At 43.8% G+C, this 27,128-nt stretch overlaps 1 protein-coding gene across 6 annotated transcripts in view; it reads left to right on the forward strand.

The window, feature by feature from the left end:
• LNX1 (ligand of numb-protein X 1) overlaps positions 1-27,128 on the forward strand; it is a 198,890-nt gene that overhangs the window by 140,543 nt on the left and 31,219 nt on the right. For all 6 annotated transcript variants that reach the window (XM_045816007.2, XM_045816006.2, XM_087864135.1 and 3 more), the window contains 2 exons: positions 23,205-23,446; positions 23,957-24,109. In XM_045816007.2, coding sequence (XP_045671963.1) covers positions 23,205-23,446; positions 23,957-24,109 — 395 coding nt within the window. The remainder of the gene's footprint in view (positions 1-23,204; positions 23,447-23,956; positions 24,110-27,128) is intronic.

Consider the following 27,128-nt stretch of genomic DNA (forward strand, 5'->3'; position numbering starts at 1 on the left):
TCAGGGGGAACACTAGGGTAGGGTAGGTGGTGCTAACACAGTAGAGGGCATCAGAAATGGCCGTGCCAGTGTCAGGCCAGCTAGGTAGAAGGGAAGTCAATTTAAAAAAAAAAGTGATGCCCTTCAACACTTCACTCACCAGAGAATGTTCCAGTATGCCCTAAAATTAGTGGATTTCCTTCACATGTACCCCAGGTGCTTTTCAAGCTGCTGCCTCTGTGCTGGGACTGGAGCAAGGGAGGTTGTGCATGTGCCCTTTAAAACCAGAGTCTCCCTTTCCTACTGCCTTCTGGCTCTCAGACCTAAGCACCACTGGTTTCCAAAGCCAGACGTTATGGGGGCTCATCTTCCCAGGGTGGGGAGCCCAATGTGTGGCCCAGACTCTTCATTCCTCAGGGAAAGCCTGTATGGTTGGACACCCCCCACCCCTGCCACGCATGGGTCACTGGGTCTGGAGTGTGGTCCTGACGAGACTGTATCTCTCCCCCTCCTACAAATCTCAGGGTGGTATTGTCTTTGTATCCTTAGTCGTGTAATATCTTTTCTGCTAGTCCTCAGGTCATTTTCCGAGATAGTTCTGGTTTGTCGACCAGAGGAGGTGAGCTCGGGAGCTGCTTCCTCTGCCATCTGGATCCCGCCCCCAGCTAGGTTTCATTTTCTATTACTGTAGAATGATGAGTGTCCAGCTTGCAAAAAGGCATTTGCTCTGGATTTTATTTTATTCTACAAAGATTGTGAGACTTCTATGGAGCCATCTGCTGGGGGGGTAAAGATTTTAAGCCGCACTCTCTACCAGTAAAAAGCTCATGACTTAACCGGGGAGACAGGAATTTCCAACTGGAAAGTGCTGGAGGTTACAAAGGCTCAAAAGAAAAGACTGATTTTATCCTGGGGCTTAAGAAAGCCTTTTAAGAAATGCCCCTTAAGCTGGGTCTTGAGCTCAGAGTAGAGTTTTGTTGGGCAAAGAACGTGGGGACAGGGAATTTTAAGCAGACACCAGAGCAGACAGAAAGGCACTGGGATGGTTGCAATTCCTGTCCAGAGCAGGACAGTGTTTGGCGTGGCCGGAGGGAAGAGCCGCTCGCCGCTGTGATTGTGAAAGCTGGGGGCCAGTTTGTACCGTATCTTTACCGGCCGCTTGGCCAGCAGTTTTCATTAGGCTTTAAATGTCATTCCAAAAGTAGTCCTTATAGTATGAAGTTGCAACTTTTGGTTTTCCCACTTAGAGCCAGGGATTGGTGGGCTGATTGGTTGGTAATTCGGCCCAAGAATTCAGGAAAATGGAAACCGTTCACAAGTAGCTGTTGTGTGTTGTTTACATAGTAACCAGAACTCATCATTTTACATCAATATTTATAAATTCCCCAAACTGAATTTCTGATGTAAACATGGGGATGGACATTGAAGAATGTGTCCTGTGATTGGGTTTTTTGTTTGTTCATATTACCATTGATTAGAAGTTTCTCGTCCAACAGGACTTAAAGTATCCTGGAATCTTTATTAAATTTTTTGTTCCCTAAAAAGTCCCCAGACATACTATAATGCATTTCCTTGAGGCAACTTCCAAACAAATGGTCTCTATTTTTAAAAAATCAAATGTCAATAGCCAAGCAATTATTTTGATTAAACAATAATTAGATACTGGCAATTTGCAACGTCCAATTTGCAAATTACCCCTGTACCCATTTTATTAGATGACAGGGTACAGGCTAGCCCTGATCACGTGGTATTTCCTAAAAATGTGACTGAGCTAACAAAGAACTTCATTATTTTAACCATCAGCCCAAATTGCCGTTGTCTTCCCCAGACACACCCCTTTCCTGGCATCCTGAGTACTTAGCCTGAGAGGGACAAGTTCTCAGCCACAGGATGATAGCGTTGCCTACCATGTTTTTGATTCAAGAAACTTCCTGATTCCACCATTAAGAAGTTTTGAACAATTGAGCTATCTCTATTCGCTAGCCTAAGTGATCATTCTCTCCCCATGGTGGTGATGGCCAGTGAACTTTGACTGAGGGTCAGAAACATTTCTGTGATTTTTCTGAGGTCAGATTAGAGCTGAAATTGCAGGAAACCAGCATCGTTGTGGCTGGCTGGATAAGCTAATTTGGGCTGAAAACATGGAACTGCAGAAATAGGAGATTGAAGAATTCAGTTTGAATCTTCTTGGTTTACCAGCTGTATGGTTTTGGGAAAGAGGCAGAGCTTTAATTCCTCTTCTTAAATGTGTAACAAAAGGGACTGTAGCCCGCATTGAGTGGCTTTGGGAGTTCTAAATGAGAGTGAAAGAAGAGTGAGGGCATGTGAGGCATGTGAAGGCCCTGCGGCTGCGAACAGCTATAAAACGTAGACCACTATTTGTGCAACACATGAGTGCTTTCTGGAAGTTCCCAACTCCAGCACAAATCCCCACCTGTACACTCTGAGTCCCTCCACATGAGACCTTCAGAGCATGTATCAATTAGAAGAAAGTGCCCCCTTGGCAAGTGGGCAGAGTTAGGTTTTTTTTTTCCCTTTTTTTCCCTTTCTTTTGTTTTTCTCTTTTTTCTTTCTCTTCCTTTCTCTTTCTTGCTTTCTTTCGCTTTCTCTTTTTTCTTTTTCTTTCCCTTTCTTTTTCTTTTTTTTTCTTTTTCTTTCTCTTCCTTTCTCTTTCTTGCTTTCTTTTGCTTTCTTTTTTCTTTTTCTTTTTCTTTTTCTTTCCCTTTCTCTTTTTCTTTTTTTTCTGTCTCTTTCTCTTTCTCTTTTTCTTTTTTCTTTCTCTTCCTTTCTTTCTTTTGCTTTCTCTTTTTTCTTTTTCTTTCCCTTTCTTTTTCTTTTTTTTCTTTTTCTTTTCCTTTCTCTTTCTTGCTTTCTTTTGCTTTCTTTTTTCTTTTTTTCTTTCCCTTTCTCTTTTTCTTTTTTTTCTTTCTCTTTCTTTTTTTCTTTCTTTCTTTCTCTTTCTTTCTTCCTTTCTATTTTTTGAAGAAAGGGTCCCTTCCTATTGGCAGATGCATCCTGCGCTGGCACTTGGCTGGGAAGGCAGAGCACTAGCTGAGAGTCAGCCCCCTGAAGCCCTCAGTCGGCCCCCTTTGTGCAGTAGCCAAACTATGTTTATTTCCCCTAAACCCTATAATCTCCTCAGAAATGCAGTTAACTTTCCAGGAATTTGGTTCTAGAAGTAACGTTTTCTGCTAGAAAGACATGGGATTGAAGTGAAACACATTTTTCATGTTTTGATCCGCCATTTACTAATTGTGTTAGAATGAATGACTTCAAAGGAAAGCATCTTGGTGGTCTTGTTATGTGACCTTGGGTGAGTGACTTAGCATCTCCAGATATGTTTCTTTATTTGTACAAGGGAGAACACCAACCTGTTCACCCCCAGGGTCGGTGGTATTAAATGTGGGATACCGTGTCTGGGAGGGTAGTATAGGACTCAATAAGCATTCATTTCCTCGAGTGCCACTTCTGCTGCTGTCTCCAAACCTGGCTCTTTGGTTTTCCCTGGGACAGGAATCCTTACTCTTTATAACTAGTTCTTCAGATCACAACTTCAAGATAATGACTTTAACGCTAACAAGGTCCAAGGAAAGCTTTGTTGACTGTAACTTCAAAATGGGGGAAAAAACACACACACTGTAGTTTAAACCAAAGGACTATTTCTTATCAAACCATGTCTTCTAAAAACAAATCAATACTATTAACGTTAAGAGAGTAAATATCAGCCCAATCTGTTTTTGTTTTCAGTGGAACAAAGACCCTTATCCAAAAACGTCAGTTTTATATAACCCAGTTGATGGTCAATTTAAGAATAGGCTGGCCGCCAGAGTACAATGAAGTTAATAGAAAAAGTTGTCCTCTGAAGATCAGTTCTCGGTATCCTAATTTTCCAAAATCCTCTAATATAATTAACCAAATCCTCTATCATTGAGGGATGAATAGGAGAATGGGGGAGACTGTGGATGGAGCCCTCATAGGGTATTTCGGGACAGTTGGCAGAGTAAGGAGAGCTACTAATTGTTTCAAGAGTCTGAGCTATACCTGAATCCACAGTGATTTCTACAATGTATTTGGGTCTATCTTCACTCAAAAAGGCCAAAACTGAGCTTCCAAGGTCACCTATAAAGCAGAAAATTAATGGCCTCCTCCTAGTAGGCCACCAGCTGATTTTATGAGATGTGTATATTCATATTTGAAAACTCACTGTACACAGCTTGAGATAATTTTCAAAGTTCAAAATACAGGGGTCTTCCTCTGTAACAATACTTTTTCTTTGACGGGAATATAAACCCATGCCCAGGTGGGTATTTCCTTGGAAGCTTTCTAGAAGGTCCTGTTGTTCAGTTTGGATGGAGGTCTACTTGATTATTTATCTGCATTTATATTATGATAAACAGCTGATAAATGAAATGCTTAGCATCTTAATACAAATGTGAAATTCTAGACCAATTCAGATCCGAAGGATGTTAGCACCAGATTCCATCCTATAAAGATGTGGGTCCTTGCAGTTTGTGCTAATACTCTGCAGCTCCACTTCCGAGTCTCTTGTCTATTTTTGGCAGGGTAAAAGCTTGATTTGAACAACTTGGAGTCCACATTGCTCTAATAAATCTGGAGACTGTGTTTATTCCCTCGGGAATAATTGGACAGATTAAAATGTTTGACCCCAGTGATTTCAGTGTGGTTCTCTGGTGATAGATTTTAGTCATGAATAGGTTGAGTGATAAATTGGATGGCTGGCAAGTGGCCAAAGTTCAAGTTTCACTTAATTTTTTTTTGTTCCCTTTCTTTGCTTTCTCTTCCCTAGGGACTGCTGAATTTCTAGAGAAGTAAAAAGAATAAGAATCAAATGGATTGAAACCTAAAAGGCAACCTTAGAGCCCACAAGTGATAGAAAGTAGGAGCTGGGGCCAGGTTCAGGATTCAGCCAGGATAATAGGAGTCAAAACTAAACACTGAAGCTTTGAAGGGTTGATAGTAAAGACAGAGCCTTTAACATGTAGGCAAACCCTAAACTCAGTCGAAAATCATTAAGAGCACATGATGGGCAAGTAGTAACTTAAGACATTGACCCACCTCCAAGGATCTTATAATTTTAGCATTCATTGTGTGTGTGTGTGTGTGTGTGTGTGTGTTTTGGAGAAGCAGGTGTGGAAATGGATGATAAAGTAAAGGGGTGTTATTGAAATTATTTCAATTTTTACATAAGAGTGTCAAGCCAAAATGTATCCACCCAGCTTTATTAAAGATACTTGTCATAAACAATCATGGTATTTCAGGAAGGACATGGTCAGATAATCATTAACAGTATACAATTTTCAAACTTCATTCTTCAATGAACCACCAGAATCAGACTATAAAACCCAGGGAATAGGGTGACATTTTTACATAGGTAGTTGGAATCAAGAATTTAATTATTGAAATATTCCTGCATCATAATTCAGGTGTTCATTAAGAGCCTCCTGTATACCAAATACTCAGCATGGCTCCCAGTAGGGATTTATCATTTTAGGCCTATAGTTAGAGCTAAAAGAGAATCCAATAGGTTCTACTTAAAGGTTTTAACCACTTAAGGTAATAGGAAGAAAAAAAAAAAAACCTTCGATATGCTTACTGTTATCCATAGGAATCCATCATTGTGTTTATTGAGGTGGTATTTCAACTTACCCCTTGCACTATATATGAGTTTTGGGAATAGTTTGGCTATCCTTTGATAGGTTGTTTGCCTGGTTATATCTTCATTATAGCATGCCAGTGAACAAAACTAAGAATTCAATTGCATTTTAGATGAAATGGATTCGTGCAGCACATTATAGCCTCCCACACACACTGTGGAAGATCAGGTTAAGTGGTTACTGTCCAGTGGAGGAGATGGCAATGAGTCTTAATTTCTCCCCTTATCCAAGTCCATGTGATTTTAGCAGAGAAAGAAAGCTTATTCCACGTCTGTCCCGGGGGGCATTGGCATAACTAGGTTCCAGCACCCCAGACTTTATTCCAGGCCATTCTCTGCACAGCATTTAAGGAAGGATGGGGAAGATGACTCAGCTACCCTGAAAGCAAAGACACCTGGTCACCCAGACCTCAATAATGAAATGATTTCAAGAATTCACACAGCAGTGATCGGTCAGTGGGCAGATTGTGCAAAGAAGATTGTGTAATTTGACCAATTAAAATCTGTGAGATGGAAAGGATTAGGGTAGTTCTCACCCATGGCCACACTTTAGGATTGCCTTGGAGAGCTTTATGAAAACCCCAATATTTAGTAGACGGACCCCAGAGATTCTGATTTAGTTGGTCTGGAGTGCCTGATAGGCTGGATCTTAAAAATCTTCCCGGGTCATCTATTGTTCAGCCAAGTTGAGAACCACTGGATAGTGTAACAAGCATGTTGATACACTGATAGCAGTGTTATTTCACAATATATCTCAAAAACCTTAAAAATGTGTATTCACTTGGTCCAGTTATGGAAAAGCAACACAAAACTGAAATATATATGTATTTACTTGTCTCTGCATTGAAAAGAAGTTGGAAGTATTTGCGTGGCTTTTCTTTGGAAAAGGTTATTGTCCAAAGGTTATTTTATAGGTTATTTTCGTTTTTATGTATTTTCAAAAATTTCTTTCCTGAACCTCTGTTGCTTTGAAATTTAAAAAGACCATTTATATTGGACTCTAATAAAACTAGGAAACATTTCACAAATACATCATGTCTTCACTGCTTTATGCAAGACACAGTCTCAGGGAGTTTTGACTAGTCAAAGACATACACCAATGTCCATCAGCATTCCGTGTTGGTCCGTGGTAAACACCAAGGTCTTGGGGTAAAACAAGTGTGGCTCATACTGTCCTTGCCTGTCTGCCTGTCTTTCCTCTGTGCTAGATTCCTAAGAGGGAAGAGTCTTTTATTTTAATAATTTTTTTATTATATTATGTTAGTCACCATACAGTACATCCCTGGTTTCTGATGTAATAAGAGGGAAGAGTCTTAGGAGCACCCAGCGTTGTGCCTTACATTTGGTGGACTTTAGCCACACTCAAATATTTGTGGAATGAATGAATGAATGAGCGAAGAGAGATTCCTCTGACACTCCAAAGGAGAAAATGAGATTAGGGGCAGGCTTTGCGGGAATGAGTTGGATTCGTTTGGACGGTGACCACTGCACGTGAGGAGCCAGCTTGGACAAAAAGCTGGGGTGGAGGCGGGCGTGACGTGAGGAGGAACAGTTTGTAGACTGCTCAACTGCAGAGACCCTTCTCTGGAGCGGCAGCTATGCCAAACCAAAGGAATCAAGCAGAGGGATAGGCAGAAGGTGGGCCTGGTGAGAGAGATGGAGAAGGAGAGGCTTCCAGGTATCCAAGAAGTACATAGCAGCGTCCCTCACTTTCCCTGTGCATAGAAGCGTTCCCTCCCTCCATTTGCATAACACGATTTGGGGGAAAGGAAATAGGATTCACAGAAGGGAAAAGGTGGTTTCCTTTCACTATAGTGAAAGGGAAGAGGAGGTTTCTTTAGCAAGTAGAAACGGGCTGATAAAATAGGATTTTTGTTTGTTTCATGCAGAAAGATTTGACACAGAAGAGGCAAATATCTTTGCATGACACATTCTCAGACAGAGTGAGGAAGAACACACTTTCTCACCATCTGAGTGTCGGGTATTCTGTCCAGGAGAGCTCCTGACACCCAGCTCAGAAAGGGCCCAGAGAAAGTCCAGCATTTCACAGTTGTCCTAAGAGCTGGAGTGGAATGCACTTTGAGGAATGAAGGAAATGCTTTAAAATGTCATTTGGGAATGATTTCAACTCAAATGCCCTACTGCCGTCCTCCCCCCTCACCCCCAGCTCCATGTCAAGGCATCACCTCTGGACAGCCCCTGGGGTTGTGCGGACACTCAGAAAAGACTTCCTGAGCTGATGGGGAGCTAGGCTGCTTTCAAAGCCAGTCAGGAAACCTCCCTGGGCAGCAGTCCGATATTTAACCCCCCACCACCACGAGATCCACCCTTTCCCAGTTCTCCTAAAAAACATTTCCTAGTCAGTCCTGAAATAGAAAGTACAGTTGACCCACAGCCCGGTTTCCCGAAAATGAAAAGCTAAACGTTGGTTATTTCCAAGTGTTTTAAAGGTAGAGATGACAATTCTGAATGGAACCAAGAATTGCGGAGACCCGAGGTTAACCAGAAAGACCACCCCCCCACCGCCGCCACCACCACACACACGCCCCCTAAATTCATGGACAGTGGATGGAAAACTCAAATCCTCTGTGGCATGAGAATTGTCTGCACCCCCCCCCCCCAGAGTGTCCAGGAAAACAGCTCCGAGACCCTGAAGAGGCCGGAGCCTCAGAACGGATAAACCATCCTGACGTCTCTGTGAAGAATGGACATGGCATCTGGGCCGTGCCCGAGCCCTCAGCCGTCCCTCATTAACCGCTGTCAACTTCACATCTGGCTGCGGCTTCGGAGCCCCGCGGTCACCCCAGGGAGCAGCACTGGTGCTCGCCCCGCGCTGCCGCCTACCAGCTGGCCTCCTCCTAACTGAACAGCGCAGGCCGCTCTTCTGGCTGCTCGGAGCCCTGGAGTCCGCGCGGTGCGGCCTGCAAGGTGCTGCGCCAAGCTCGAAGGTGGCCTCTGGGCGCCCTTCGAGGAGGGTGTGGTGCGAGCACATGCCGGCAGGCCCCTGAAACCCCCGGGCCCCCACCCAGCTTGTTTCTGGTTCTCTTGCATCGTGGCAAAAATCTATGAAAAGGAAAAAGACATTGTGGGCGTCGTGGTGAAGGGCATATTATTTGGAGTCAGAACTCTGACTTGGAATTCCATCTCTGCGGCTTACGGGGTGACCAGCTCATCCTGGTTTACCTGGGGCTGACCTGCAAATCCCTCAGGGCATCTGGGTGGTTCATTTGGTTAAGGGGCGGACTGTTGATTTCAGCTCAGATCATGATCTCAGAGTCGTGGGATTGAGCCCTGAGTTGGGCTCTGTATTCAGCGAGGAGTCTGCTTGTCCCTCTCCCTCTGCTCCTCCCCTCGCTCTCTTGCTCTCTCATTCTCTCGCTCTCAAATAAATCTTAGAAACAAAACTGGGAATGCTCATTCCAGGACCCCAGTCAGTCCTAGGCAAACCGGAATGTTTGGTCACCTGGGATGTTAACTGTGTAACCCTGGGCACGTGAACTTTTGTATTAAGTTTCTCCGTCTGCACAACAGGGATGATATTATCTACCTCATGTTGGTGGGAGGATTAAATGAAAGAGGGTGAAGGGCTTAGACCTGCGTTACCCATGTTAAGGACTACATGTGTGCGTTTACCATGAGAATACTTGACAGTTACATGGTTTCAACTGACAACAAAACCCCAGGCTGAGGACGGATGGTTGACTCTCAGCGTCTTTGCTCACTGTTGCAGCCTCTTGGGTGAGTGACTTCTCTCAGCCTCGTTTGCCCCATTTGTAAAATGGGAATACTAGAACTCGCTGGGGCAGTGTTTGGTCCGATACACCACGAATACTGTGCCTGGTGATAAAGACCAAGCCCAGAGCAAAGGAGAGCTCGGGTGGTTACTGTTCGGACTTGCTATTAGCGGGAGAGACCACGTATCCACGCCAGTGCGGGGCAGGCGCGTCTGCCCCTCTTCTCCCACCGACACAGTAGGAGCCCCTTCTCCACAGGGCACACGTCCCCAGGCCCCGAGGAGATGCCTGAAACTGCTGATTACCCAACCCTCTATGTACTGTGTTCTCCTATACATGCATACTTGTGATAAAGCTTAATTTATAAATTAGGCACAGTGAGACATTAATAATACAATAGAATAATTCTAATGCCATACTATAGTATATGTGAATGATCTCTCTCAAAATCTTATTGTACGGTACTCACCCTTGTTCTTCCTGTGACAAAGTGAGACGAAACGCTGTGGCATGAGTAGGGGTGAGTGACAGGTATGGTGTAGCAGGAGGCCACTACTGACAACTATAGGTCAGAAGGAGAATCTTCTGCTTCCATGGAGAGCTAGACCGTAGATAAGGGGGGGGGGATACTGTAAATCCTGGTTTCCCCCCAAATGCTGTGATTTATCCTGTGTGTTCAAATACGAATGCCTGGACTGAGGGGCGCCCTGTGGAAGAGGAACAGACCACTTGGAGATGCCCATGCACCCCGAGAGGGTCATCTGAAGCCTCTGCCTCTTAGGAGGAAGAATGGCAGGGACACAGCGAGTCCAAGGGCATTCAGGGCCCACTGTACCTGCCTCCCCCACCCACCGACCCCCCAGCAGGCTCTACAGACATGGCCCTGTTGATGTGGCACAAGTGAAGGCATAGACAGCGCCCAGCTCCCTGATCACACCTGTCAGCTGCAAGCCTGAACACGCCAACGGGCCCCGCTTGGCGGCTCCTGGGTTTGCATTCTTCCGAGCACCACTCGGTACCTGACGGCGGCCCTATCTGTAGGAAAGAGTATAAGGTTATATGGGGTTCCTGTGGCTCAGTCGGTTAAGCATCCGGTTCTTGATTTCAGCTCAGGGCATGATCTTGGGGTCGTAGGATCGAGCCCTGCATTGGGCTCCACGCTCAGCCGGCAGTCTGCTTGAGATTCTCTCTCTCCCTCTCCCTCTGCCTCTGTCCTCTCCCCAACCCCCACTCTCTCTCTCTAAAATCTTAAAAAAAAAAAAAAAGAATATAAAGTTATAAATAACTGCTTCTAAGGTTCTTTGCTTTTTCCCTGCCTCCTACATTGCAGTCAGCTCTGAATCCTCCGCGACCAGGGTGCATGGTATCTTACAGTCCTAAAGTGCATGCCTCAACTAAAAGTCTTGAGTTCAAATCTTAGTGCCGCTACTTACCAGCTGTGTGACCTTAGGAAATCTACTTACTCTCTCTGGGCCTGAATTTCTCACTAGCAAATGGTGATAGCGGACGTGAGGCGAACGGGTTAACCTGTGTAAAGCGGGTGGAATAGCACCTGGTCTGTAGTAAGTACACTGTCCGTGCTGGCTGTAATTATACGTTATTAACTCATGAGTTGAGATCTGAAGGATAAAAAGATGTAGGCATAGATTGTCTTACAGACCTAACTCTGTAAACAAATAGAAAAAAATAGAAAAGGAGAGTCGTTCACGTTAGGTTAAAGAATATCTACTTCTTCCCTGCCTCCTGCAAAAGACTGACACCCCGCGGAGATTGGGCCAACTGTTTCTAACGTGTGCACGGCAGTGGGTGATCTGTCCCGTAGATCGCCGTAGGAACAGATCAGCATGTTGGGGAAACCAAGTCACATGTGCTTGCTTAGGTTGTCCGTCGGACCCATTCGTTTCCTGAGCCGATTCTTCCTAAAGTGCAGCCTGCACCTCTCTCCCACCTCACCGTGCCTGAGTCAAGAGGCTGGCGTTACAGCTGCCCAAAGCTTGGCCTGCGTTTCCCCGTTGCTTTCCAGCGTGTTTTTAATTTTCCTTTTCTGGTATTCATTAACGAGTGAGGCAGGGGTGGTTGGAATTGCTGGGGACATTTTCCCTAGTGGTTTGGAGGCAGAAGAAAGGGACTAATGAGAGGAAGGAGTATGTGGTCGGTGGTGATGTAAGAAGTCCATGGGCTCCCTAGGGGGAGAGCCTTTCAGGCTCAAGTTCATACTCCAGGTCTAAACGAATTCCCAGAGGGTGGGCTTGACCAACTGATGACCTCTCTTACTTATTAACTGATGTTTACTTCACTTGTGACTACACAAAAGTGCTAATGACTTTTTTTCACGTATGGTTTCTAGTAGCTTCGTGAGCGGTCATGTAATTCGATCCCAGGGAACGTGGGTTTTAACTTAGAGGAGAAGAAAAAGGAGTCCAGACAAGGAGGAATGACTTTACCTAACATTCTTCGACCAAAGAGATTATTGAAGAAGTTGCAGGTATAGTGAGTGAATTATAGAAACTATCCAATGTGAACTCAGGAAGTTCCCTAAGGGAACTCAGAACCAGGCTGCCTGAGAACCAGAGGAATCCTATGAATAGGAGTGGTGTTACTGTTACTTGAGTCTTATCCAAGTAACATGATCAGGATTAATTCACAAGGGTGGGTCCTGCTCAAGGGTGGGCTCAGGGAGCTCAAATGGGACTGTTTTGGGAGATGATGATTTATTTTTATCTTAAACACAAGAATTTCTAGTACTGTGCATCAAAAGGATCATGTCATCATATATTTAAAATATAGAGCCTGCCTTCTTCGGGGCGGGGCAAGGCAGCCTGCAACAAATAAAACCCGTCTGGGCCAGCACAATTAAAAGTATCAACAGAAAGCATCTAATGAAAGGAGCAAGGGAAAACATAGCACAGGGCATTACGCTAAGTGAAGTAAGTCAGAGACAAACCGCGTGTGATCTCACTTAAATGAGGACTATGAAAAAACCAAGTTCCTAGATACAGAGAACAGATTGGTGGTGGGCGGGAGGGGGCTGGGGGTGTGAGATGCGTGAAGGGTGTAAAAAGGGACAACTGTCCAGTTATAAGATAAGCCATGGAGCTTAACGCACAGCATGGTGACTATAGTTAATAATACCGTATTGCGTGTTTGAAAGTTGCTGAAAGGAGGTCTTGAAAGTTCTCGTTACAAGGCAAATGTGACTGCATAGGTCACATGAGGCTGCTAGGGGGACTTACTGCCATCCTTTGGTAACACATACAAACATCAAATCATGCTGACTTGATGTATACCTGAAATGAATAATGTCATATGTCAATTATATTTCAATAAAATCCATCAAAAGGAAAAAAGCTATCTGGGCCAGCACAATTAAAAGTATAAACAGAAAGCATCTAATAAAAGGAATAAGAAAAAAGAGCTGTTTCCCGAATGTCTTAGGCTGCTGACATACCCATGTCCATGAGTGCTGTGAGCACAGTGCTGAGAATTTCGTGGTGAGCGAGACAAGCTGGACTTTCAATCTCACGGAAGCTGTGTTCTTTTCAGGGGAGACATGTATTTACAAGGGAAGCAAGTAAACCTACAAAATAATTTCCAAACATGTTTAGTGCCAGGAAGTGGAATCAGGTGCTGGTGGGAGAGGCGGTCCCTTTTAGATGGACAGTCAGTCTCTGAGGAGGTGACTTTGAGACTTCCACTGTCAACTTCATCCCTCAGGCTCCCTCCTCCCCTCTCAAGTGTTGGCGTCCGATTTCTCAATGCCCAATTATCTCCTGCCCCCATGGGCATGGCTTAATCCTGCTGAAGCTCGGAAGTGGATTATGGACTGGTAGTCAGGTGTCTTGGGTTTTAACCCCTACACACTCCCAGCATCTGTCCTCCTCTCTGGTCTCTCTTCAGCTCTGTTTTCTCCCTCCCATCAATGTCCTTTGGGACAAAGTCCACACTGAACCCAATAATGCTGGTCCCTGCCACATACTTGCATCCTTGGGGCCTTTGAATGTAGCATTCATATCTAGACTGCCACACCAACATCCTTCATTTTTCTAGACTTGGCTCTAGTTTCATGGCCTCTGGGAAGCCTTCCCTGGTTACCTCCAAGCAGAGGGAGTGTCCCCTTCCTCTGAACTCTCGACACTTGGCTCATACCTCTATCTCTTTCAGATAATGTGGCATGGTGATTTTTTGTTTTCATGTTCGTCTCCTTGAGTGCATACACTGTGTAGAGTTTTGTGGGGTTTTTTGCACCCATAGTGTCTAACATCATGCCTGATATACAATAACTATGCTAATTACCGCTCAGTGCTCCTATATTCCAGGTACTGTTAGGCACTTTGCATGGATCTTTAAATCTTATGGTAAACATTATTGTGCCTATTTTATATCTGGGAAATGAGGCTTAGGGATTAAAGAACTTGTTCAAAGTCACAGAGCAGGAAGGTGGCCGACTTAGGATTCCCACCCAGATGTTTTAAACTTGAAAGCCCGTTTCCACTTCACTGTGCAATCTTTCTCAGGAAGCGCTCCATACGTGTATATTGAATGAAAAACAAAGTATTTTAAAATCACTCGCCCTGCTCTACCAGCATAATCCATCAAAAGATGTATGGTAACTATTACTTAGTTCTATGTGTGTACTAGTTTTGGAACCCAGATCAAATAAAATCCTATTGGGCTTTAAGGACGGATTTAAAAAAAAGTTACTAGGGAAGTATGTGAAAAGGGGAAGGGGAATAAAAAAAAAAATGTCTTCCCTCTTCCCTCTCATCTTTCTCCTCTAGAGTTGGAGTGGGGGAAATTAAAGGAACATCATGAGCTTGCTGAGGGGGAAAAAGGGAGACAGGCATCCCAGGACAATCATGATAACTGTGTTGTGGGATCATGGGGGTGAATCCATCCATTCCCTGTTTGATAATTTCAATAAAGTGGACACCAGAAGGGTGACTGTTGCTTAGTTCAACTCAACAAATGTTGACTGAGTGCCTGCCGGAGCGAATGTACATGCTATTCAGACCCTCTAAGAGGCACCTGGGGAAGCAAGACTTTGGCCCTTTATAGACTTGCCCAGAGCTAACTGGTTGGCTGGGGCAGAGCTAATGTGCCTCAAACGTAGGTGGGGAGTGACATGGGACTCCACAAGCTGACTCTTCCCCCAGCACCAATACGAGCACAAACGAGGAAGTCATCACGTTCCTAGAAGGATCAAGATTTTACAGTTTGGTTCTATTGGCTAAATTATGGAACCAGACTCTTCCCCAGCCTTCCTTTGGAGCTTACATTCTGTAGAGAAAAAATAAGCAGGGGGGAGGGAGTGGAGATAGAACGTGCCAGAAAAAAAACAAGTTGCTTTAAAGAGGGTGGTCAGGGAAGGTGGATTTTAATCACAGACTGAAGATGAGGGAGCAGACCAGGTGGGAACCTGGAGAGAGAGTTCCAGATGGGCAACAGCAGAATGCAAAGCCCCCAAAGCAGGAATGTTCTGGGCCCTGTGAGAACCAGCAGGAGGTGAATGCGTGAGGGGTGGGGATGAAGGCAGAAGCAATGGGACAGAGAACACCGGACCTTGCGAGCCGTTGTGAGTGCTTTATGCTCTGTGGAGAATAGATGGGGAAGGGAGACCAGTGTAGAAGCAGGGAAGCCTCTTAGGACGCTGTTGCAATAATCCAGGCATTGATGATGGTCGCTTGGACCAGGATGGTGGCAGTGGAAGTGATGAGAAGTAGTTGGATTCTGGCTATTATCTTCTTGGTTGTATTTGGAGTGTTAAAGAAAGGAATTGGGGCTGACTCTGAGGTTTTGGGCCTGAACAACAGGAAGGATGTAAGGTGCTGTTCAATAAAGCTGGTAAGATGTGGGAAGAGCTGGTTTGGCAGGGAAGCTGAGGGTGTTTGGCTATGTTAAGTTCAAGGTGCCTATGAGATGTGGAAGGGAAGACATGGAGGAAGCAGGTTGATATATGATCCTGGGGCACAGGGGAAGTTCTGGGCTGGAGGCCAGGCCATGGGAGGGGAGAAAGCATGGAATCCCACAGCCTGGATTCCAATCCCAGCTCCACTCTGTGAACCTAGACAAGGCTTTCTTCCCTGCTGACTTCCCTATCCTCATCTTTGAAGTGGAGGTGGTGTCATGACTATCACAGGACAGTTGGGAGAGTTAAAGAAGACCACATATGTAAAGCATAACACAGTACATAGTAGATCAATAGGTAATGGCTGTCTTCTTCCCAACCCCCTTCTGGGTTTCCAGACCCTGTAGGGAGCCCACAATCCAAACATATCGGGCAAAGTCTAGAATGTCAGCGCGAGGAATTGGGACTATCTGATAAGCAGTGGAAATTGAGTAAAATAAATTGTGTTGGCGAGGTTAGGATGGATTGGATGGGGAGAAAGACCAGGAATGAGAGACGGGCTGGGTTGTGTTGCAAAGCAAGGGAGGTACAGGGCCAGGAGGGCCAGGGTGGTGGCACAGGAGATGGAACACATACATTTGAGTCTGTAGGGTCATCAGCATCTTGAAAAAACTTTCTTGGAGCCAAATCACCATGGGTTCCTGAGAATCTCAATGGCCTGTCCCCCTGTTGCCTTGTCCAAGGACACAAACAAGAGCCTATTTCTATCTCATGGTGACCATGTCTCTTGCAGCAGTCCCCTGGCCTCGCCCCGAGGACCTTGAACAAAATTTGAGTAACTCTTCCTGTTCAGTGGAGCAGCTGAAGCCTAAGACTCATCCATTGGCAGGGGAACTCACTTCCCTCCAGAACCCCCGATCTTGATTCTCTTCGCCTGAAAGAACAAATACATTCATTAGGGTTGAATGGCTCCCTTTCTCATTATGTAATAGCTCAGGGCAAGTAATTAGCTCTCTTAGCAGTGAAAGACCAAACAGTTGAGAATTCAGTCTCCTCCTCTGACTTCTCTGACTAGAAATAGGGCTGAGTAGAAAATCCCAAATAAAATATTAAAATGCAAGCAGAACTGACAAGTACATTTAACAAGGTTGCAGGACACAAGGTTAACTTACAAAAGTCAATTGCATGTCTCACTACTTGCAAAGAACAAATGGAAACTGAAATTAAAATATGTTCTTGACAGTTATGTCTTCTGTGACTAGAAACAGTTTTATTTCTCCCTTTCCAATCAGTATGCTGTTTACTACTTTTTCTTGTCATATTGCACTGGTAAGAACCTCTAGTGCAGTACTGAAAAGGAATAGTGAGAAAGGATCTCTCTGTCTTGTTCCTAATTTCAGTGAAAAAGCACTCATCTTTCAATATTAGACATGTTAGCTGTGAATGTCTTATAGATATTCCCCAGTTGAAGAATTTCCTTCTAATCCCTACTTTGCTGAGAGGTATATACATATAATGTTGAATTTTATTAAATAATTTCTGTACATATAAAACAATAGGGCTGGGGCAAATCATGAAAGGGAAGCCCCTTTTGGAGCCATCTCCCCTACGCATAGGTACACACACCCTCACTCAAGTGCGGACAGAAGGAGATTGGGGAAAGAGTAAAAAGGGTAGCACTGCCTCAAAGAGGACTGAAAGGAGAGAAATGGGTCAGACCCACTCACTGGCAGGGTTTGTTTGTTTTAATTCCCAGAGGTGGAAATTGTCATCCCTTGAGGTAGATCTGGCCTACAGATGTGGGTTTTGTTTGGCCCATGCCATGGGTTTTAAAATGTTGAATTTGTTGTTAACTTTTAAAAATCAAAACACTGCACATTAGACACTGGATTTCAGCTTATAAAATTTTCATTCCATCAACACTAGGCTGTTTTTTTTTTTCTTGAGGTGTAACTGACATAGAACTATATTAGTGATTAATTTCAGGTATACAACATAATGATTTGATATTGTGAAATGATCACCACAGTAAGTGTAATTAACATCATCAATTGCATAGTTACAAATTTTTATTTTGGGGAGAAATTTTAAGATATACTCTCCTCCCAACTTTCAACTATGCAATCCAGTATTATTAACTATCGTCACTATGCTATACGTTACATCCCTACGACTTTTTTATTTTGTAACTGATGTTTATCTTTTTGGTCCCCTTTGCCTATTTTACCTACCTCTACATTCCCTCTCTGGCAACCCACAATGCGTTTCTATCAGCTTTGGGGTTTTTTTGTTTTGTTTTTGCTGCTGCTGTTTTAGATTCCACGTCCAAGTGTGATCATACCATACTTGTCTTTCTCTGACTTCCGGCACTTAGCATAATGCCCTCAAGGTCCGCCCATGTTGTCACAAATGGCAAGATTTCCTTTTTTTTATGGTTCAATAATATTTTATTGTATATATACCATATTTTCTTTATCCATTCCTTTATCGATGGACACTTACATTGTTTCCATTTCTTGGCTTTTGTGAATAATGCTGCAGTGAACATTGCAGCATGTGGATGTTTTTTTGAACTGGTGCTTTGTTTTTTCAGATAAATACCTAGAAGTGAATTGCTGGATCATAGGATATTTCTATTTTTAGTTTTTTTGAGGAACCTCCATACTGTTTTCCAGAGTGGCTGCTTCAATTTACGTTCCCATGAGCAGCACACAAGGGTTACCTTTTCTCCATATCCTCACCAAAACTTATTTCTTGGTCTTTAGTAATAGCCATTGTAACAGGTGATATCTCAGTGATATCTCATCGTGGCTTTCATTTGCATTTCCCTGACGATTAGTGATGTTGAGCATGTTTTCTTGTACCTGTTGGTCATCTGTATGTGCCCATTTTTAATCTGATTGTTTTCTGTTATTGCATGAATTCTTTGTGTATTTTGGACAGTAACCCTTTATCAGATATATGATTTGCAAATATTTTCTTCCATTTTGTAGTTTGCCTTTTCATTTTGGTGATGGTTTCCTGTGCTGTGCAGAAGTTTCTTAGCTTGATGTCATCCCCCTTATTGATTTTTGCTTCTGTTGCCTTTGCTTTCGGTGTCAGGTCCAAAAAGTCATCACCAAGACCGATGTCAAGAAGCTTACTGCTTATGTTTTCTTCTAGTTGTATGGTTTCAGGTCTTACCTTCAAGTCTTTAGTCCATTTTGAGCTAATTTTTGGATATGGTGTAAAACAGTGGTCCAGCTTCATTCTTTTGCATGTGGCTGTCCAGTGTTCCAGCACCATTTATTGAAGAGACTGCCCTTTTCTCATTATATTCTTGCTGCTTTTGTCATAAATTAATTGATCGTATATGCGTGGGTTTATATCTGAACTCTATTCTCTCCCATAGATCCATACATCTCTTTTTATGCCAATCTATAATGTTTTGATTGTTATGGCTTTGTAAAATAGTTTGAAATCAGGCAATGCCTACAGCTTTGTTCTTTCGCAAGACTGCTTTGGCTGTTGGAAGTCTCTTGTGGTTCCACACAAATTTTAGATTATTCTATTTCTGTGAAAAATAGCTTTGGAAGTTTAGTAGGCATTGCATTGAGTCTAGATTGTTGTGGATGGTATGGACACTTGAACAATATTAATTCTTCTAATCCATGAGCACAGAGTATCTTTCCATTTATTTGTACCATCTCCAATTTCTTTCATCAGTGTCTTACAGTTTTCAGTGTACAGATCTTTCACCTCTTTGGTTAAATTTATTCTGAGGTATTTTATTTTGATGCAGTTGTAAGTGGAACGGTTTTCTTAATTATCAGAGATTGTTAGTATATAGAATCACAACAGAGTTTGTATATTGATTTTATATCCTGCAACTTTACTGAATTCATTGCTTAGTTCTAATAGTCTTTTGGTGGAACCTTTAGGGTTTTCTATAATATCATGTTATTTGCCAATTGTAACAGGTTTACTTCTTCCTGTCCAGTTTGGATCTATCTTATTTCTTTTTCTTAACTAACTTCTCTTAGGCTGGTCTTCTGGAGACAAGGACCAGTGAAGGCCTGTAGCAGCTGCTGGACCCTTGAAATGGAGCAGCACACCTCACCATGGTCCCCACCTGGCCTTGCCATCCTCATTTCCTCCCTTCAGTAGCGTATGAGTTTACAAGACTTGGTTTAAAGTAGGATCAGACTGGGCAATTAATGAACTCAACATGAAGAACAGACTTGATGTTTACCTAGTTCAGAAGTGAACAAAGAGGGAAAGAATGTGAGGGAAGTTAGAGCAAAGGGAGGTTGTGTAGTCAGCCAGACTATTACGGTGAGGTATTGAGGCTCTTTCTTACAGACAATGTATATTCTTCTATCCTAAGCGGCTAAGTTCACTGTCAGAAGGGACCCCTCCACTCCAAAATAGTTCATGCTTCCTGGTGGGCTGAATTCAGCAGGACACCCCATCAGAGCCTCTGTGAATTATGTTGGGGTCTATCCTGCTTCAGGTCAACTCCTGTTAGTAGCAAACTCATGGACTTGGGAATTTTTGCAAGAAGGGAGTTCATTTTCTCTTCTTGCTCCCCATCCTCTTGCAAAAAAAACAAAACAAACAAAAAGAAAAAAACAAAAATTCCATGGCACATCTGTTGTCCACTTCTTATATTAAGACTGATTTGCCTCTGCTAACTTTGGTATAGGAGCTCAGGATCCCAACACAATTATTACCAAAAAAAAAAAAAAATATTTTGATTTTCAGAGTTGCTTTGTTGAACAGATGGCATATCCAAAGTGCATAGTTTGTTTGAAAAATGGTTTTTTTATGTTCCTTGTGCTCATCCTTCAAGTTCATGGCCATCACCCATCAGCACCTGAGAGTACTTAGTGCTCGGGATAACTAAAAGGGAGAATAAATCCTGCTTGCTTTGAACACAGCTCAGGGTTCACTGTATGTTCCTGTACTGGCCAATGCTAATCAGCTCTTCCCCACTCCTCCCCTCTTTGTGCTTATAAATCAAGAGGCCTCGGTATTAGTCACCAAAAAAGAGATAATTAGTGAGTACAAGCTGCTACCTTCATAGATCATTCTGTGCCTTGGATTCAAGCTAAGCCAAGAAACTGGAGCAAACATCACACAATTATGAGTTGCTTTAGCAGAGCATTTTTTATACAAGGCACATGAGTCTGAATGTTTAAATCTAGATTCTGTACCCACTCCCCCCACCCAAACTGTTGTAAGGATAGCCACGATATGAGGCCAAAGGGAAAGTAACTTCCCCATTTTATAAGGTTTTCCTTTCCTAGACTAAAAAATGTGACTCTGGAACCTCCAGGACTTAGCACAGCAACGGTTTCTTAAGGGTATAGTCTTCAGATATTTTAAATACTTTAATCCTCCACATGGATGTAACAACGAAATAAGATGTCCCTTTGTTCCACTGAGATATGCTATATCCTCCCAGGAAGCCATGGCTTGTGCCCTTACCAGCCATTTGTCCAACTGGAAAATTCATTTCCTGCTCTGGCAGGCCACATGGTCAAGGGCACTGCTGCCCTGAGAAAAAGGAAGACTGTTTCCAGTCCAACTAAATAGTGTAGGAACTTCCTTCCCATGCATTGCTAACCAAATATTGCTGGCTTATGCAGAAGTGTTCCCCTCCTGTTTTATGACTTTGGAGCTGTTCAAATGCATGCTGGCTTTTATTTTTTCCATCACACAGTGGTTCTTCCAATTTTTTAGTTTCCCATATCAACCACTTTGCTATTTTTAAGCAGAACAATTTCAAGCCAAAGGAGCTAATCAGAACAGTAAAACCTTACCAGTTCATGCAAGGAGACTGAACTCCTTTGGTGAGGGAAAGACTAGCATTAAAAACAGGAGGCCTGTTTCATCTTCTATAAGATAAGGGTATAGGATTGTATAATCAAAATCCTTTTCTACTAATATTAAAACCACATTTCATCAAATCTAAGATGTCATTGATCATATAAAACATATTTTATGTACCAACAGTTTTAAATATTTCCACGGGTTAAATTATTCCAAAACACCTTTAAAGATTTCCCTGCAGTGAGTGGATTGGTCACATCGGACTCCTGTGGCTTTGAAATCCATTCAGACAAATTTGGTGACCTTTCCTGCCCTCTAGTTGTATTGTTTGGCATGAAATAGTCTAATCCTACTGAATGACCTCAGTAATGAAATATAACACCGCTTTTTAACGCCTTGGGGGCATCTTTCTTTCTAAGCAAATAAAGCTTTTACTTGTCTCTTTGCAAGAAAACATGGAATTGCTCTCCTCCTAACAATGACGATTTGCTTCAGCAACATCAAACTTACGTGCCACTGCTCTGTTTTCGAGACTTTTTATGTATACAGTAACTTTTCATTTCAGTGCTGAATCATAATGTAATCTTTTCTAAGACCTTGAATGGCAATTCAATTCAATGGCGTAGTCCCAAGAATGGACGTAACTCAATGGAAGTTACAAGATGGCCCCCCTGAGACTGTGTTTGCCCTGCTCAGATAAAGGCATCTGCATCATGACTACAGCTTGGCAGTAGAAGCTGCATGACTCCCTCCATCACCCATGCATTCTAATCTCAGGGATGTTAGAGTGTGAACGAACAAGGATCCCAGAATGGATCAACTATGGAAGTAGCTACAATCTCCTGATAACTTACTGTTCTCTCCGGCAGGGTACTAAAATCTTGACTTAATATCGACCTGACCTCACAGCAGCCCCAAATGTATGTGTAGATTAGGAAGTTTAACCAGGTTAGCAGAGTTGCCCCAGACTACACAGGCTAATTTCAGAGCAAGGATTCAGATCCAGACAATAAGCCATTCTGTCCACCAGCTCTGTGTTTCTACAGGCCATGTAAATTGTGTGCACATCAACCGTAGATTGCTGCTGAGTTCCTTTCACTTTCAAGAATGCAAAGCATCACTCCAAATAGGCTCTCAGAGGGTTATTTAAAAAAGCTCAACTGCATAAGATTTTCTGTAATGAATTGATAAAAATAATTTATAATTAGCACATCCATTATAAGCAAATGGCCAGTTCTTAAAGGGGCTCACCCTCGTGACTGCTGCCTTCACAGCCACTGTGGGAGCTGGTGTGGCCATCTGCAGCCACCTGCTCACCACGGTACAATGAGATCGTCAACTCATCCCCGTCTTCTGACCAAAACCCTACCTAAGGGCTGAAATGACTTTCTCAGTGATACATGGACGTACGTTCTCTGCAAACTATGGGCCTAGATCAGCTTACACCTTGGCCTCCTGCCCCTTGAGCCGGCTCTTCAACATAGAGAGTGAATGGTTATGGACAATGATGGTTTTCTTTTTATAGACCATGAATGTAGTTTTACTTTCCCAATGTTAGAGGACATGACAACACATGGGACTTCAGGGCACAGGAGCCCCCGGCCCCTGGTTCTGGCCAGCAGCCCAGAGGTAGAGCATGGAAGCCAGCAAGTTTGCCTCTAGAGAATACCCCTGTGGCTTTGTGGTGATGGCGATTCTGTTTCTGCGGACGGTTAAATATGGAATCTGGGAGGAGCTTTGTACTTATGTTCAGTGCTTTGGGAACCAACCCCAAAAGAAAGGACTGAGTGTGACTAAGGGCTTTTGTGGTCAAAATAAACACCAACAAGAGGGAATTACCAAGTCCAAACAGTTGAAGACTGCCCGCCTCAAGTTCTAGACTTGTAGACACCATGACAACTGTATAAATGTGCATGCCAGGGGCCAGTGTCGAGAGTGCTTTAAGAGAATGCAAAAAAGCATCTTTTAAAAATTGTTTTCTCAAGTCACCAAATCATTTAGTTGGTAAGTGTATATTGAGTACCTACATGTGATGGGGGGGAACATAGGAATGAACAACTCCTGTTCCAAGTGCGGCAAGCATGAGTACTCAAAGAAGCTGGGTTGAACAATGAGCAAAGCCAAAGCCTTTTCTGACCTCCCACTGGTTTTGTTACAGCTGTAAAGGTGCTTCCCATTATGGCCTGACAAAAGACAAGAAGAGGCGCTCTCAAGATGGCTGCCCAGATGGCTGTGTGAGCCTCACGGCAACAGCACTCTCCGCAGAGGTCTCTGCAGCTGCCACTGTCTCCTTGGTGACAAATGAGCCTGGCCTAGACAACCCTGCCTACGTGTCCGCAGTGGAGGATGGTCAGCCAGCAGACAGCCCATTGGACTCTGGCCGGAGCAACCGAACTAGGGGTGAGTCAAATGGGTGGTTTCCTGGGAATGGGCTCCTCGCCTTGAGATTACCCTCTGTGGGATATTTACTGTAGAAAGTTCTAGAAATATTTTTTTAAGGGCAAAATCATTCTGGTAGTTTCGGCAGCAATCCAATGTCCAATTCTCCAAAGTGAAATGAAACCACAAGTACCTCAGATCATTAAAAACATGTAATCGAACTTAGTGGAAGGGGCAAAGTTGGGCCTGATGATTCACCACCCCACAGTGATGGCACCTTCCCATCCATGCTGCTCAAGAAGGGTGCCACTACCTTCAGTCCAGCCCAGCAAAACAGAAAAGCAGGCTTTTAGACCATACGTATTTCACTGTAGAAAATGGAGACAGTACAGAGAGGCAAACTGCATCATCCTACCACCTAGAAGTAAGCAGGTAATTCTTATGTTCCTGTGTATATCTGACCAAACATGCACATTAAAGAGGGTTTCTGTGAATGTGTAGCTACTGTTTCTTCCTTTTCTTTTATCTCAGCACGGCCCTTTGAGCGATCCACTATCAGAAGCAGATCTTTTAAAAAAATAAACCGAGCTTTGAGTGTTCTTCGAAGGACAAAGAGTGGGAGTGCGGTTGCCAACCAAGCTGACCAGGGCAGAGAAAATTCTGAAGACACCACTGGCCCTGAGGGTAAGTGACCTCCCCCGTGAGTCTGGACATGGGCTGGGCTTCCAGAATGGCCTCAGAGGTGATGAGGACCAGACCACCACCCATTTTCTAGGACACCTCTCTTCACAAGGGCATAAAATATTTTTTGCCTTGATTAGCCTACTTCTTACGTAAGTAACCAAAGGCAGAAATGATTGTTCTCTTTTCACAGAGATTGAGCAAATAGGTTTTGGAGCCCTCACTTTCAGATGCTAGCTTAACACGTATAAGAAATAATAAAAATTAAGTGAAAAGCATTTACAACATGGCTGGCAGCAGTAAATGCTATGTAAGTATTTTTTTCTTATTACGACTGCATATAATGTGGGGTTCTGAGCATGTTTTTCATGCATTAACTTATTTAATGCTCACAACAAACCTATGAAGTGGCTACTATTATTATCCCTCTTTTACAGATAAGAAAATGGAGACACAGGGAGATTACTTAGCTTGCCCCAAATTACCTTGCTTAACGTTTGAATTCAGGCAACGTGGCTCTGGAATCCAGGCTTCTGTTGGATCTTAGATCCTTTGTGTTTATAAATGCGGCTAGGAAATACTTTCTTTTTATCTTACGTTAGAACTTCAGAGCAGCAACAATAGCTTTTTTAAAAAATGGAGCTTTCTTGTGTGCCAGGTAGTGTTTGTCCTAAGTCCGCTAGATGTCACAGTGCTAAGGGTAGGGATGATGGTGATTCTCATTTTACAGATGAGGAAACAGAGACCCAGAGAGGAACTCGCCCAAGTCACCCGGCTAGAAAATGACAGACCTAGGACCTTAGCTCGGGTTCTCCCGCTCCAGAGCCCGCGCCAGCAACCCCTGGGTTAAGTGCCCTCCCCTCCTAGGGGCTTGAGAGGTAGATTCCAAACCACTGGCTTCATCACACCGTCAGAGAATCCATGAACAGTCCAGAAAATCCCTCTAGCTTGTCACCTCTCCCCTCTGTGCGTGCACGCATGCGCGTGCGCACACATACACACACACACACACACACACACACACACACACACACACTACATGCTCTCACTACTCTGAGCTCGTTACATCCTGGGAATACTGTGTCTCTCTCTCCCTTCCAGGCTGCTGTTCAACTTTCACTCCCACGCTCCTTCAGCTGCCATTCTCATTCCTCCTTCCAGGCCCTGCCTCCTCCTAGAAGCCCTCCCTGCCTCCCTCAGTCCTCTTTCCATTGTGTTCCTAAGCACCTGCATCTTTATTATAGCAGTGCCAGCTTTCACTGTCACTGCGTCTGTAAGAACAGGGGTTCTCTCGTGAGTGTGTCCTCAGGGTGAAGCATATTTTGCTGAGTGTGCAGTGAATATGGGATTACAACTCCCTTTCTGCCACTCCTCCCTCTTATGAAAGCGTCCTGGATTCTCCTCTATGTAAAGTTTTCTTTCTGCATAAGATTTATTTGCATGTGTATTGCAGAAACCTTTTAAGTAAGAGATTCCTGTGTGAAAGATGCTGGCCTAGGCTCTATAACTTTATATAAAGATTATCAAATCCAGTTCCTAGCTCCAAGAGGCTCATTCATGACTGAGAGAAAATAAAATACCGTAGGAGTGAGCTATAAATAAATGGCAGTGGCAGCCCCAGGGAAAGGAGCATCACTTCCAAGCAGGCAGTGTAACCTGGGTCTACGGGGCCGGTTTATGACCTGGATGGGCATTGGGATCTTGACTCTGTGTTAGAAAGTAGTGGGAGACGAGGTTAAGGCTAGATTAGAAGGGTCCTGGATGGCATTTGGGAGTCTTGGTTTGGGGCAGTGAACACACTGAAAGCTTCGCAGAGCGCTATTGCAGGAACTGCGCGACGTTCCCGGAAGACGGCCGCCATGTTACATGTGCAGGGGGCTTAGAGTGGGAGAGAATGGGTTTCTTCAGATGCTCCAGGAAGCTATGACTCCAGAATGGGGTGAGGTGTTAGGACTCGGCAAGGCCGGTAATGATGGTCTTTTCAGGATTTGTGAGGCAACAAAGCTTTCAAAAAATGGCCTTCGAGTCTCACTGCTTCAGCAACCTGTGGTTGGTCCCGTGAAGTCCCCTGGCATAGTTTATCCATCCTTTTTATGTGGGTAAAGAGGCCCTGCTGTTTATTGGCTGTGTGACCCTGGCCAGATTATTTAACTTCTCTGAGCTCCAGCATTCTGTCCTCTAAAAAGCAGGGATGATAATAATCTTCATAGGGTTGTTGTAAGGACTAAACCCCCAAAATATGCATGCAACTGGCTAGCTCAATGCCTGGCACATAGCAAACACTCAGTAAATAACATCATATCCCTAGTCCTTCGGTGAGGACACCATATTGGACAACTCTATTTTATTCCAGACCAGCAGAAGTTCGGCAGTTGAAAAAAAAAATTTAGATTTATTTATTGACTTGAGAGAGAGAGAGAGAGAGAGAGCTGGGGGGAAAGGGCGAGGAAGAGAGAGAATCCCAAGCAGACTACCTGCTGAGCAGGGAGCCTGACATGGGGCTCCATCCCACAACCCCGAGATCACAACCTCAGCCAAAATCAGGAGAAGGATGCCCAACTGGCAGAGCCACTGAGACACACCGAAAACTTATTTTAACTCTTCAAGGTCACTAGGGTCTCCCTGGCATGGTTCTAATGAACATTATGTACAAATGCAACTGGGGGTGTCCTCTCAGACTCAAATCAAATGCCCTGAGTAGTTTCGGTTTGGGAGGATGGTTTTTGTAAATCTGTTGGTGGGGGGAGGGGGGTAGACAGACAGGGGGAGGGGAACAAGAACCAGCAGCTTTGATGATTACTTCTAAATCTTTCTTTGTTCAAAGTGATTTTTTTAAAAATCACCATTCCCAGTCACAGACCTGTTCCAACAGGTGCTTATGGTAACGCCTACTTAATGTAATCAAAGCAGTTTAAACATTAACTGAACTCAATCGCCCAAGTACTGTTAGCACCAGGAACTGACAGATTAAGGCTGCTGCCCACAGCCTTCAGCAAAGCCCATGGCTTTCGTTAAATTACAT

This window comes from Ursus americanus, chromosome 8 (assembly GCF_024610735.1).
Source record: "Ursus americanus isolate L20-20 chromosome 8, mUrsAme1.1.p, whole genome shotgun sequence".
NCBI classification, from domain to species: domain Eukaryota; kingdom Metazoa; phylum Chordata; class Mammalia; order Carnivora; family Ursidae; genus Ursus; species Ursus americanus.